Source organism: Bemisia tabaci, chromosome 10 (assembly GCF_918797505.1).
Source record: "Bemisia tabaci chromosome 10, PGI_BMITA_v3".
NCBI classification, from domain to species: Eukaryota; Metazoa; Arthropoda; class Insecta; order Hemiptera; family Aleyrodidae; genus Bemisia; species Bemisia tabaci.
The window spans coordinates 42,425,209-42,440,236 of record NC_092802.1 but is presented as its reverse complement, the minus strand read 5'-3'; the positions used below and the strand labels follow the sequence as shown (position 1 = coordinate 42,440,236).

The 15,028-nt window shown below is 40.3% G+C and overlaps 1 protein-coding gene across 1 annotated transcript in view; it reads left to right on the top strand.

Annotated features, from left to right (window-relative positions):
- The window catches only part of LOC109031895 (alpha-tubulin N-acetyltransferase), a 67,853-nt gene that overhangs the window by 51,639 nt on the left and 1,186 nt on the right, over positions 1–15,028 (top strand). Inside the window, exons 4-7 of the mRNA XM_019043716.2 lie at positions 10,298–10,442; positions 11,782–11,845; positions 12,666–12,744; positions 13,960–14,009. Of these exons, the coding sequence (XP_018899261.2) occupies positions 10,298–10,442; positions 11,782–11,845; positions 12,666–12,744; positions 13,960–14,009 (338 nt within the window). The remainder of the gene's footprint in view (positions 1–10,297; positions 10,443–11,781; positions 11,846–12,665; positions 12,745–13,959; positions 14,010–15,028) is intronic.

Here is a 15,028-nt window from a genome sequence, read left to right as displayed (position 1 = left end):
GCCACCGGTTTTTGAATGATTTGTCAATGGAATGCATATAGCCTCTTTCGTTGGCTGCATTTCTTCGGGTGTTGGGTTAGGTTACGGCGGCGAGGAGAGGCGAGTGGGTTGCGTCAGAGGCGAGAATTAGTGGTTCGGACAGATGGGACAAATAAGGAGCAGGGAATGAAGTAACGCAGGACCGCAGGAGAGCAACACGCAGCGAAACAGGTGCTCCGGCCCGACCGCGACCCGCCCGCGCCTTGTATGAATCGCGTCGATATTTCATCCGACTTCCTTTCCAACTCTCGCTGTAGCCACCGCGTGCCGATGGACTCATTTCTCGAGTATCGCTCCTCCATCCTCCAAATGTGAATATATACCGACCTAACCTCATGGCACTTACGCCAGGGTTGTCGTCTGCCTCAGCCAGACTTTCTACAATAGAGAAAACTCAGGGAAAGGAATTTTGAGGAAAAACACGGGGAAACCCATAAGAATCTCTCGTGAACCCTCACATTTTCCATTTTTCCACACTGAAAAAAAAACTCCGGCCGTGGGAGCCGCAATTACGGGCTATATAGACACACCGTCCGTTCCGGGCTCAAAGGCCGAAAATTCCGGTTGCTGGAGCCGTAGCTTCGGCCTCTAAACTCGGAGCAATCGAAGCTAGAGTACCTATATAGCGAGAGTATGGACAGATCGCTTCATGGAGGGCTTAGGGCCCAAAAGTGCAGCCACCCTTCTAACCAACTTCTAACGCACAAAATTTCACTGCCAGTCTGCGGATTCCAATTCTAACCAAGATGGCTAAGAATGTATATAAATGAGCGTTCTTCCGCAAAAATGAGTAAATTAATGCAAAAACTAAGTCAAATACGTGCTTTACAAACGATAATTCGTAAGTATTGCATTAGTAAATCGCTCTGGATAATTGAAATTCATAGGTTGGCTGCATTCCTGGACCCTAACTTTATTCGCGGAGGCATCGGTGAAGGCTTGAGATTTTCGGAGTTTCACATCTGTCTATACTCTCGCTATACAGGTACTCTAATCGAAGCTACGGCTCCAGCAGCCGGCATTTTCGGCCTTTGAGCCCGGAACGGACGGTATGTTTATGTAGACCGTAATTGCGGCTCCCACGGTCGGAGTTTTTTTTTCAGTGTAATGAAAAGTCTACCTAATTAAGCCAAACCTTTTTTTGGGGTGGGGGGGGGGGGGGGGCTCAGGACGTTGCATCCACCTGCGATTCATCCACCCAGCCGTTAGGTTAGGCTAGGTTAGGTTAGGTTAACTCGAGGTTAGTTCAGGTTAGGTTATGGAGGTTAGATAAGGGTGGATGCATCGCAGGGGGGTGCAAAGTCACGCACCCCTTTTTTTCTTTAATAGGATTGTGTGGTTGTGAACTTGTGAAGGTAGACAAGAAATTGAATTAAAAAGGCCGATGTATCCCTTCAAGTCGTCAGCAAGTTATAAAAGTCCAAAATAGAACCATACTCTGTATCCTAGGTTACTTTGGATTACTTTTCCTTCGTTCCGATCAATTAAAACGATTTAGTTGATTTGGTTTTATGCGACGCGAGAATCCCCGTATGGAAAGTTTGCCGTTTCCAAAAGCGCCTTCAATTGTGGCGTGATACCGTACGCATTCCGGAGAGTACGTAGAGTTGTATCACTGCGCCTGAGCAATGCGATCGAAGATTAATATTGAAGTAGCCTCCACGCTGGCCTCTACCTGTCGGTTTTCCTTTGCCGCTTTTGCAGTTTTGAACGCATAGTTTAAGTGTGCTTAAGCTAGAATTGTTTTTAATAATTTTTACGGAAGAACTAACAATAAATAAGCTGTGAAAAATACAACTAAATAAGAGGAACTTAAATCAAGAATAAATTACAAGAAATCCCAGTAAATTGTGGAACGGAAACACATCCGAGAAAATTGCACACTGATCATAAATAAGATAGAAAGTTCCTTATAAATAATAAATTAAAACGAGGAGGTGTGCGCACTGAGTAACTGTCGCACTAGCTCGTATGATCAGTCATTCCATTTATCTCATGCTCCTTTGACGGAGAGAAAATCTCGTCGAACGGAGCTGACCGAAAATTTGTGTTCTGCCCCACCCACACATCGCTTTTTTGTGATCTGCGTTTAACTCTCCAAACGATATGGTATACTAGTGCAGAAGTGAAGGAGCGGCGTTGCTGGCCGAAGTTGAAAGCGCATAAAAATAAACGTTCATGTAACCCATGTTAACACAGAATTCAGGTTACTTTTTCTCAATGCGTAGTGAGTGGAAATCCGAAGCTAAAGTGTTCAAACGAGGAGAATAGGGACGAGTCGAAAAATGGAGCTTATAGGGCCCAAAAGGGCAGCCAACCTCGTAACACAAAAAATGTCCGTGCCAACCATAACTTCGGGAGAGTGATTGTATTACACTGACTCATTCGTCGCAAATGAGTCGTGAAAAGTTATTTCATGCAATCAATCAGGGAAAATACGCAGGGAATTAAAAAGTTGATCAAAGGTGGTAACCCTGATGGTCTGGAATCCCCAGGTTGTGAAACAAAGTCAAGAAATGGAGCTTGTGCATGCCACAGGGATTTGGGATTTGAGTAAATTTTTTTCTTCCGTATAAAATTTCGCGATTCGAGGAACACGATAATGTCACTGGTCTCTCAGCATGCAGAATGTGTTTGTCCCTACTGCCGTGCTAAGGAAAAACACCGTATGAAGCTTCAAGCGTTGCCAAATATCCATTGATAAAACAAGAATTTCTTGGTAAACATGTGAGCATTTCTCTTCCAATTTTTCATATAATTTTGTCCGCAATTTCACTTAAAGTTCCTGAAAATTTCAAGGTAATATATTCATAACTCGCCTCTAAAATGAGCATTTATCGAAGGAAATTTGGCAACTCTCGAATTTTGATACGGCATTCTTCCTTAGCCCGGCAGCGTAGCCGTAGAGTGCAGGTGGACGGTGACGGTGTGCACCTCAAAACGCAGTGTACACTTGAGCAGGTGCCGCATAGGCAATTTGCACATCGCAACGTACGTGTGACTGTGCAGCGTTTGCAGTATGCCTCCCAAGTCGAAGGCGCTATTTATGGTGCGCGCGGGCGTACCTTTTATTGTCCGCAATAATTCGAATCCCCTGCGTCAGGGAATTAAATTGGACCACATTTTGCAATTAAGACCCGTAATTTCTGGCTCAATCGTTAAAACGTGTATGTGCACTGAGAAACTTGTAGTACATGTTTATAAACGGAGCCAGTCATTGTAGTTTCTCATTCCATAATGATATCCAATTACAAAGAGTGCATTATTTTTGCTGGAAACTCTGAAAGTGCTTTGATTTTGATGTAAAAATGTATAACTGAATACTCTCAAACAAATGTTCGTGTTAATTACTGAAGTTGCGCTAGTGTTTTTGTCAATATTACCGAGACTGCGCTAATTTTATCGTTCAAATTTACCTCGACCGCAATGTGTAATTAGGCGCAAGGAAATTTCGCAGTTGCTGATTAGACCACCTGTTACTCTGAGTGCATGGATCCAGCGCGAATTTCGCGTTCTGGCCGGAGTGAAAATTTGATAGGCAAATGTAAAACGGATCTGCCGCAGCATGGATTCGAACCCGGGTCGCGGGGCGGCGGTGCAAGACGAGTGCGTTAGCTCAACAAATTCGTTTGTCGTTGGTGATATTTACGCTCTGATTTATTCACTCAGAGTGCGGCGCGAAATTCGTGCCGGCTTTTTTTTTCACGCCCACTATTCACTCAGAGTAAATCATCGATTTTTAACAGTGTATTCATATTTTTCATTAAATGATTGAAAATTCTGTTCAGTCAAAAAAAGTTGAAAAAACCCCATGTCACCGTTTTTTTGTATATAATACCATTGTATAATGTGTGCAATCTGCAATCCTTGGGGTTACAGTGTAAGCACGCCAACGGCGCACAGTGGATCGAGTCGATCAGAGAGATCGGACATGAAATTTATGACGAAAACTGCGAATTTTGATGTTTATTTCGTCACATTCAAAATTTTAGGGAAGAAAATCTCACGAGGAAACCAATGGAGCCACTTGAAGAATTTTCAAAATTTTGTATAAATGGAGTTAAAAGCGTTTAAAGTTTCCAAATCTTGGTCCGACCTCTCCTATTGACTCGATCCACTGTGCGGTGATATCTGAGAGCGGACGTTTTTCGTGAACTCGTAGTCGTAAAAAGGCGAGCAAGTATTTTTCCTGCTTCTTCTCTGCCAATAAGGCATTAAACGACAGATCGCCAAGATTAATGACGAAAAAAATGTTTCGCCATCCCAGTGGGCTTAGAGAAAGTCGTCATTCACTGAAGGAACGAGAAGCCGCATACGACTGTCGAATCCTTATCGAACCGGTTCATAAAACCCTATCTCAACATGGCTATGTATCGATCAAGACTCCATGTATCTAACGACTCTCATAGATGAATCCCTATCTCAACAAGGCCAAGGATCGATCAAGACTCTATGAATAATTCGACTCTCATAGATGAACCCTTTTTTTAGCAAAGCTCTATGTCGATCATAATTCGCGACGAACGCCCCCCTGCTGTCGCGAAACCTAAGAGTTAGGTTATAAAATTTGAAAAAGGAGATTGCAACCGTAGTCAGACGAATAGACCATGTTCGTCTAGAACAGACTTACATAAAAAAAATAAATAAATAAAAAAAAAAAAAAAAAAAAAAAAAAAAAAAAAAAATCAGGGAAAACTTTTAATTTCGGTGGTACGCATGGGTTGGACTCTACTATGAGATATTTTTCCCTGGAAGTGAGGGTATCTTCTAATTGGAGGTATTTCTATCAAACGGAACTATGTGCATTATAACGTGAGCCCTATTATGCGTGTCTTCTAATGGGTCTCAGGGCTCACGCCTTAATGCACATAGTTCCGTTTGATAGAAATACGTCCAATTGAAAATCAAAGAGTTGTCAATCGGAAATCAGGGAAGCTTTCTTAAAGAATCATGAATTTTGGGAATATCTCCACGAGAACCAGGGAAAAATCACCGAATGAAATCATCAATCACAGAAAAACAGTTAAGTTTGCGTCCAAGACAAGACGCGTCAACCTATGGGACGTATTTCTGCCCAACGGAACTATGTGCATCATGACGTGGCTTTTGTTTTAATGCACATAATTCCGTTTGGCAAAAATAGTCCATCTGGCGGTACTTACTTGTATCTTTTACGTCTCGCATCTGTCGGCTTAGAACTAAGATACCAACACAAACTGGGTGAGTGTGTTGAGGCCCCAAAGTGGAATGGAACGCAAGAAATTGACTAAAAAAGAAAGAAATTGATTGAATTGATTTGAAAGAAATTGATTTTTTCCAATTGACCCACCCGTCTCATGTCTCCGACGCAAACCGTTTTTTCCGTGAAGAATCCTCCGGCATTATCGGAGATTTTTCATTTTGCATCTCTGGACTTGTTCCACTCACTGCATCGCTGAAATTTATGAAAATACGATTTACCCAAAAATTTGGAGACTCTAGTTTCGACTAAAACGATTTTTTGAAGGAAGAAAACTTCGAAAAGGAAATCAATTTTCTTTTTTACTCTTACAACATGCCCCCGCAGTCTCCGCATTACTGGGCAACGCAGTCTCGCAAGAATGGGCGGGGAGTGGGGGAGGGGGGGTTGGAAGGGCTTTGTCCCCGCAAGTGGAGTGTCAATTGAACTATTTATGCTGAAACGGATTATGTTGGACGCAAAGCCCATGCGCTTAGTTCCTTTCAGCACAAACACGTCCAATTGTCGCGTGACATAACCATTGAACCACCGACTGTAAACACTCATGAAAGCCCTTAACGGGTTTCGATCCGTCCGTTGTCCTTCGTGTGCCTTTCGTAATGCGCCGTGAAAAATTCGATCCTACCGTTTCATTCTTGAAATGACTCAAGCGACAGAATCTCATGGTGCCGTGTCGCGTCGCCGCGCCTGCCTTGCTAAGGAGCCCCGGCGTGTAAAATTTCGAACATTGCCAAGTTCTCCTTCGTAAAAAATTGACTCGGGAAGATAAATGTATATTTTTCGTTGGAGTTTTTAGATATTTTAGATCAAACTAGGGGGTACTCCGCCTGGCCGCAGTCGGTTCGGCGCGAAACCGGGGCGTTTTAAGTTCGCGGAAAAGCTGCGGTCTTTGAACTGCGTAATTCTTGGTTTCTTAGCTATTTTTTCGCGTTTCTAACGAGCGCATCGTGTTCTACGCGTCCTCGACCTCAGGTTAACACGTATTCGCAAGTCAAAATTCGTTCATGGTTTACTGACCCATTGTCTGAAAAACAACTTTCCTGGTAAACTCGGTTTTTATCAAAGGCAATGTGGCAACGCGTGGAGGCTCATACGCCGTTCCTCCTTAGCACGGCGCCGTGAAAAACACGTTAGGAAGAGAGAAGCGAGGCTGATAAGTTTTTGACGCTTTGTCAAGAATGGATTGCGATTCGCTTTTCAGACGGAAAGCGTCGCCGTCATCGGCTGCCGGCGCACAGTGGTTCGAGTCAATAGGAGAGGGCGGACAAAGTTTGGAAACCTTAAACGCCCATAACTCCGTTTATACAAAGCTTTGAGGTTCTAAAAGTGAATCCATTGGTTTCCTCGTGAAATTTTCTCCCAGGAACCCTGGTAAAAATTGGCGGTAAGAGCTGCGTTTCAAAATACCATAGGAATTCTTATAGCCGTCTAAAAAAGGCTACAGAAAATCATATAGCTGGCTGTAGAATGCGGAGAAAATCATACGGCCGGGCTATACGAAGCGATAAAAAAGTATGCAGCCGGGCTATAGTTCCTATCGCCGGGCTTTACACTTTATTGCCTGTCTGTTGCTTTTTCGCCATCGATTATCAAAGGCTATAAGAAATTGTGTAGAAATTCGTGTGCTTTGGAAATCATTAAGTTTGATACGGAACCACCTTAATATTTACAAAACACACTATTTTCCTTTAATGCATATTTTTTTTCATAAATTAAAACGAGATTAATCCATACAGGATGTGCAAACATTTCAAAATCATGAGTTGAATAACGCTGACTCCGCCAGATTAAATATTAGAGCCTAACACAAAGCGGAGCAGCGACGCACTGGCGCCTACAAACCTAACAGGGATACTTTACGCATTGCGCAACGCGTGCAGTATCCCTGTTAGGTTTGTAGGCGCCAATGCGCGTTTCGTGCTGGCTGCCCGCCTGCGCCCGCAGCGTGCCACGGCGCTTGAAGCAACTATTTCACACCAGAGGTATTGCACAGTATCGTACGAAACTGAAGGCGCTCTAATATATTAGGAATGGCAGGCATCCATCAAAAGTACGGAGCTTTCCTCGCAAAATAAATCAAGATACTACGGCCCAAAAAGAGAGCAGTGGTCCAAAAACTCACGAAGTCTTAGCATCCGTAATTAGTAACGTTTAGCATACACTTTATCGCCTGGCTGTTGCTTAATCACCATCGGGTGTAAAAGGCGATAAGAAATCGTGTAGCCGGCTATAGAAGCTACTGGAAATCTTAAAGCCGGCTGTAGGTCTATGGTATTTTGGAACGCAGATTCTACTGCCAATTTTTACCAGGAAACACCCTTTTAAGGTTTAAAATGAGACGAAATAAACATTAGGATTTGGAGTTTTCGTCAAGAATTTCATGTGCGACCTCTCTAATTGACTCGATTCACTGTGCGGCGTCGGGGGTTTGTTTATCCCATTGGATCCGATCTATTGGCTCTTAGTTCTCCAAATTGAAGTCGCGCGAGCCTCGGAGACCGGACAATGACTCCAGCGGCGCGGCGTGCTTTGCGATACATCGATTGATCTGCCATTTAAGCCTATGAAAAATATCGATCATCAGGGCGTTTGCAACCAACTCCATAACAATCGATTCTTTAATACAGCTGCGAATGGGACAATATTGGTATTCGATCATCACGCCTCGCCACTGAATGACTCCCGTGGAGGGCCCCCGGATAGAAGGATTATGTTCCCATGGAGGCTTTGTTCGCTTATGGAAATGAAGTAACAATCCATGCACCAGAATAGACTAATTTAGTGGCCACGTCGTTCGATACATCGCGATGAAAAAGTCGAAATCCAATTGGCCCGTTTGAATCTCGATTAGTTTTCCCGCGGCAAAATTAAGACAGCCCAGTAGGGTAGAATTTTTTGAGATTGAGCTTATGTTTTTACTCACAATGCGGGACTGCATTTGGATCGGGCTATATAAGCAGGAAGAAATGAAGCCACAACAGCTATTGCAGAATTTAACTGAGAAATTTTATTTTTAACATGGAATCGGTTGTGTTGATTTTCGTTCAAATTTCAAGAAATTTTCTGCATGGTACGAATCAGATTCCTCAAAATTTACGAAGGAATGCGCACAAGCGCTCTCGTGTAGAAAATTAAGTTGCCCGGTTAAATTTTGCTATGACTGGTGTGGCTTGGTTCCTCCTGCTTAACACGGTCCAGTTTGCGATTAGGAACTACAGTTTATGGCTCGTCCGCAAGAATACTCGTGTATTGATGGAACTAATGGAAGCTGATGCCGCCAATCGATCGACAAATCCGTTTTATCAATCGACAAAATCCGTGAGTCGCTCGAGGAAACCGGAAATATATGGAATGACTTTTTTCCATAAACTACACCATTTTCGAGAAAATCGATGATATAACTCATCCGTATACTGACCTACGTCATTAAAAAAATCCGAGATGCCGGAGATGCGTACGCCTCCTTTTTTACTTCCTCGCTCCCCTCGCGGGTAGAGGAAGTATTTTTCTCTTCGAGTGAATCGGTCCAGAAAACACGTGAATTAATCGATGTAATCCGCGAATCGATCGAATCAGTTCGAGTCGATCGATTCACGTTTTTATTTCTCGATCGATTTCATGTCGATCGTCTCCATACCTTCCCTGCGGGCCGATTATTGAAATTTATAGACAAAGACGACAAAAGGGATTTGGAGGGATCCTACTGGTGGAAGCAGGTGGTGGCAATGGACATAGGAGGTAGGTAATGGACTAACTAACGGCAACCCACTAAAGACCCGACAGTTAGTCCATCATTTTCTTCCTTAGTCTATAAGAACCAGCCATGTAACCAGTAAGGTCGCTCCACACTCCCTATGTCTTCTTTGTCTATAGCTTTGTCCATCAATTTCAATAATCGCCCCGCTGAGTAGTTTGAAGGCGAACATATTCGACGGGCACCTTACCGTATGTAGGTGAACACGCCCCTTTGTTGTTGCTAAAATGACATTTATACATGATACATGGGCGGGGTGTTGTTGGATCCTCACCATTAGAAGGAGAGTAATGATACGTTTGTCTTTTCCTCGCCAACGGATGTCATGAGAGTGCATGAGTCACATCCATGAAGCCTCAGCTTGTCAAATCTCCTTCATCTGCGCTGGTCGCTGATGCCTGGATGCCTCCAGACGGGGTTAACGTTGTGTCCTAGAAAAGCGACATATGAAGGGAAAGAAGAGGGCAAAGAAGAGGAAGCAGAAGTAAAAAAAAGGAGGATAAGAAGGTTGAGAGAAGGAAGAAAAAAAGTCTTCCTCTTTCGACGTGTAACAACGTCTTTTGGCCCTTTGAAGACGTCATCCCTTTTCCCTCTGACTTCTTTTTCAACCGCTTTGTCTATCAATGTCAATAATCCGCCCGCAGATGTCTGTGTCCAGCACGAAAGAAACGCATTACTGCCGCTCCGAGAATTTTTAGTGAACACTCTGTGTCGAGTATTGTTCCCTCCAACCGAAGACAGTTTTGCAGCTGATGAGAAAACACGGAACAAATTAAATTACTGATTCAACAATTCAATTGCTAAAAAAAGTGACTGCAATATTTCAACGTATATTTCACAACAAAAAAATGCTAATTTAACCACGAGGGTGGGTAAAGTAGCATTTTTTCGTTGCAAAATCTACATTGAAACATTGCCAATCGCTTTATTTAGCAATTGAATTGTTAAATCAGCAATTTAATGTCTCCCTGTAATGCAAACTAGGTCCGGCCCTCACCCTCTCCCTCCCAAAACTGGAATGCCCCTCAAGTGAATCTGCCCATTTTTCTACTCTGCGTTGAGTTTTAAGGCTCCAGTTTAAGCGCATAACTGTGAATTTTCTTGATTTGAAATACAATGCAAAACCTATTATTTTTGCCCAGCAAGTGAATTCCTCTCTTTTTCTGCCCTGTGTTTAAGTCTCCAATGCAATCAACCATCCCTGTGTTTAACCATTATTTTAGTTGCTATTTTTTCTCTGCCAACGAAATGATTTTTGATTTCAGGACATGAAGGTTTTGCCGGAGAGCCTGGCCATTGATAAACCCTCGAATCTATTCCTGAAATTCCTCGAGAAGCACTATGGACTTCATAAAGTGGTGCCTCAAAATAACAATTTTGTCGTTTTTGAAGAATTCTTCCAATACACCGGTTTGTGTTTCATCTCTTTACTTGTTTTATTTCTTACTTATTTATTTATAGTTTTGTTAATCTATTTTATTTTTGTACTTTTCCAATGTTGATTAGGCTGCCCAATCTGATTTCGATAGTCGGCAACAACTAATTATTTTCCCAGTGTGTGTCAAAACACCTTCCAGAAAACAGAATGAAAATTTAGATCTAGGTATATCCGAACATTTTGGCAAAGTATTCTTTTGAAAATTTGCTGGAAATTTAAGGTAAACCGACTGCCACTCGAGCCGAAAAGGGATTAACATAGTTTTAAAAATTTCTCCAAGATCTGATTCCGAATCTTTTGTCATTAACTGAGCAAGGAATAAATAACAGATTCGCAAGAAATGGTACCTAAAGAGTACTAAAAAAGAATTTAAAAAAAAAAAAAAAAAAAAAAAAAAATTATGTCCATGGACATCTTCTATTCATTTACAGTATCATTTTAGAGTTTGTTTTTTCTTATCTTTGTTTTCTCTCTTTTTAAAATACACAAGAATCTTGATTGTATATTTTCTGTACGTATACCGAATATAAGCTGTGAGAGTTCGAATGGACCCCAAATAGTCTTTTTCCCCCTTTAAGTAATCCTTTTTCCCCTGCAAAGTAAATTGAGGATTTCTGACAAAACAATTATGAGCAGGCCATGGCTCATAAGCACAATGCCATGAAAGGAAGCTAAAAATTCTTGAAACAAGACACACAAAAAAGTAAATAAATAAAAGTGCTACTACCCAAGACGTGAAGCGAAGAAGACGTGAATGAGTAATCACTCAGACCATTATCCACCTGCGAGTTACAGGTGCTCGTTGAATGTAAAACACCAATAGGAAACCAGGATTTTGATCACTGGATGTCGAGCTATCGAAATTCTCCTTGCCTATTGGTGTTTCACTTTCAATAAGCGCTTGTACCTCGCAAGCGATCTGGGCCTTTATGGAGAAAAATGGATGCTTGCTTGTGGAAAATAAATTGAGAGGCTTAGAGGAGAAGGCGCGTTAGTGCATCAGTTTTCGAAAAAAATTGAACTATTGATGATTTCAAGTAAACCTAGTATCAATGCATATTTTGTGAAAATTCGAATTCCAATTTTTAAGCATCCAAAAGTCAGTTTGAACTTTCTTTCCATCTTAAGGATCCATGTAATTTCTAAATTTCAAACACTTATTTCTCGAAATAACAAAAACTGCTACTGCACTTATGCGCCTTGTCCTCCAAGCCCCTCAATTGTGTTCTATTCTTTTCTTTGTTTGCTGTAAACGAGGCTTTATATACTTGAAACTTTGCACACTTATGATGTTTTTGATATTTTTTACAGATCTAGCCTCAACTAATCGAAGAAGAGACATGAAGAACGGTCTTCATGACAAAGTCGAATCAGTGTAAGTTTTTAAACCACTATCCGTGAAATTGCATCATCTAAGGAGAAAAAGGACTCTTTCTGGCTCATTTTAGCAAGCATGACTTTCGTGTATTTTTTACAGGATTCGCATCAAATTTTATCCAAACCCCGGTCAAATATTGTTCCAACTCCTCTGCAATCAATTTCGCCTCTTTTCTTTTCAATTTTTCTCACCAGGTTGACATATTCTCATTTCATTTTTATCCATTTCTTGGCAAGAAAAAATTAGAATGTAAAAAATGTTTAATATCTTCCTAACAGTTGCTGATGAGCATTTCAACAAACAATTCATCTCGCTCTTAGGTATTAACACAGAATTCGGAGAAAGAAACTCTTGGTCCGAGAATTTATTGAAAAATGAATTTTCTGTCCAATTTTTTTTTACCGAAGTTCATTATTTTCATTCTTTTGTTTTTATTAAATGTCACTGTGAGTCCCATGAGAAATTGACCCAACTTTTGTGATATTTGCAGAATTTTCATGAGATTCCCTTACTGAATTTTTCAATAAATAGTTAAATTTTCATTAATCTTACAACTAACTCTCATCAAATTCCCATGAAAACTTAGCAAAGTTTTCAGCAAATTTACGTACTATTTTATCCCATTTTCTTACCGAACACCGGACAGATGTAATTGGAACTCTCGTGGAATCTTGAAACAATTTTCGTCAACCTCTCCATGTTTTTGCATGTTTTTGTAAAATCGTTCATCATTTCCTTCCTCCCTACTCAAGTTTTCCTTTACCTATTATTTGAAGTTTAATTTATTTGCTTTAAATTTCGTCTCCTTTTCTTACAGTCAAGTTGGCACACAACAGAATGGCATGACCAACTACGGGCGGCACGCTGCTTTTAAACCTGTATCAACGATGGGAGATGTAAGTCGAATCTTGCTTTCTCCTGAATATAATCTTAGAGGGAATCATATTTTCTATCGTAGGAAAAGGAGGCAAGTCCGGCGGACTTTGTTGACAAAAACTCCAACTTTGATGGAACCAATAACAACTAGCTAACTGACGCAAAAGACGAGGCGAAGATCTGGGTCAGAAAGACTCAAGTTTGTCACACCAGGGTTAATTCATCATCCAACTTTGATCTAATTATCCTGAGTCCTCTTCCACAAGGGGCATTCGTAAAGAATACATTTGCATTGTCTCCAAAACCAATAGAGGTACTTGAAGTTGGTACTAAATTTCTCTATTTTCATACGCTAAACTTTTCAAAAAACTCTTGTTTTTTATACCCTGATCCCTTGGCTTACAAGCGACGTCATTTTGTTTGCGCCTACCTCTCATCGTCTTGTCTCCATGCGGGCATTTTTTGGCGGTGTGGCAGGGAGAAGTGGGCGCTGAAAAAAAAAATCAGGTCCCTCGCAAATCAGTGGAAAATTAAGTGCTTTTGAAAATCTGATAGTATGGCAAATTAATTTTTTTTTACTAATTTCAATTATCTTTATTAGTTTTGGAGATAATAAAAATATATTCTTATCGTACAAATGCCCCTCGTAAATTTCAGCAAAAATTGCTGAGAATTTGTATCATTAAAGTGTATCTTCAGTTCTTTAAAGAGCGATTAAAGTCAATCTGTCATTTGATAATTTCTTGATTTTAGGACATCTCAAAAATGTTCAATAATTGTATTATGCTATATTCTGTTGGTATGTGTATAGAAAATTTGACCTAAAAACATTTTGAAATAACTTAAAAAGTATGTCCTGAGTGAACACAATGGAATGAAAGAATGGATGGTAAAATAATTTGCGGTATTCATATGGGATGTATTCTTGAACTAGTTTCAAAGAGTTTCTTTGTCAAATTTTGTGTATAAGTACCTAATGGATTACACTGTGAAGGGATAATTGGAAATTCTCGAGAATTGTCCCCAAAACTGAAAAATTAACAATTGATTGATCTACTATTGAATCGTTTCTATTGAACCCTCCCTAAATTTTCTTGAAATGTCGAGCATATTATCTTCAAAATATAATAAATCATCTCTGCAACGAATCAACAGTACATCATTAAAATTTTTAGAGCAAACTCGCTTGAAAATAACAGTTCTTTTTTTAATTTTTCTGTTTTCTTTTTTTCCAGATTTTACAACCGAATCACCAGCACAGCAATAACAACAACAATATCAACGAGTGAGTTTTACTCTTCTGCATTCTTATCCCATTGATTACATCCGAGCTCTCAATTTTAATGACAAACTGATATGTCGATAGCTAAATGCCAAAGATGCGTTACTCAATTTATTGCACTGTTCAGAAGTCTCTGATCATGTTTAGTTTTCTTTAAGGAAAACTACATGCATACCTTGTCATGATGTTTTCCAAGAGAATTGAAAGCAGGACACTGTTCGGGGAAAAGTGTTCTTTTGAGAACATCACAAGCATTGCAGTCAATGTGCTTGCACGCAATTTCAAGGGTTTTTTTGAGATGAGTGAAAAATATTCACAGAAAAGTTTAACAGAAACAGTTAGTTTTCCACAAGAAAATTTAAACTAAAAATTGAGCAATGACCTTCTACATCACAATCTGAGGTACACATTTTTCAACCTTAGCCATTGTCATCTTGTGAAGCCATCCCAGCTCTTTACCTCGGGCTGCAGATATTTTTTTATCACAAGTATTAAGATTAAGAGTGGAAATGCATGAAAGTCAAGATCAAAGCCATTTCAAACTGCTGCGCAGCCTCTCATGAAGTGCTTTCCCTGCATGCTGCGGAAAGCGTTGTACTGTAGTGACATTGCATCAACTCAGGCTTATGTTGAACTGTACAGTGCACCATTATACCTTGTTACAACTCGCCTCAAACAAGAGGAGTTATAAATCCGGATCCTTACCATGTAAAATGTACTGATGTCAAGGTACACTTTTCTCAGGCTCTTCTCAACGGATTTTCAAAAACTTTTTTTGCTTGATTCCTCAAGACTTTTTTCCAGCTTTAGATGAGAGGATTTTTAAATATTTTCGAAATTGAAATTTTCATGCATTTTTTAGAAGAAGAATAAGAGAAACTTTTGAACAAGGCCCTCAAACTTTTTTTTTTTTTTTTTTTTTGAACACTAAAGGAATATGCACTCATGTGTAGTTAGAGAACAAAAGTTAGAAGGTTAGAAAAAAAAACACATTTTCTTAAAAACCATCCAGGAGATCCTAA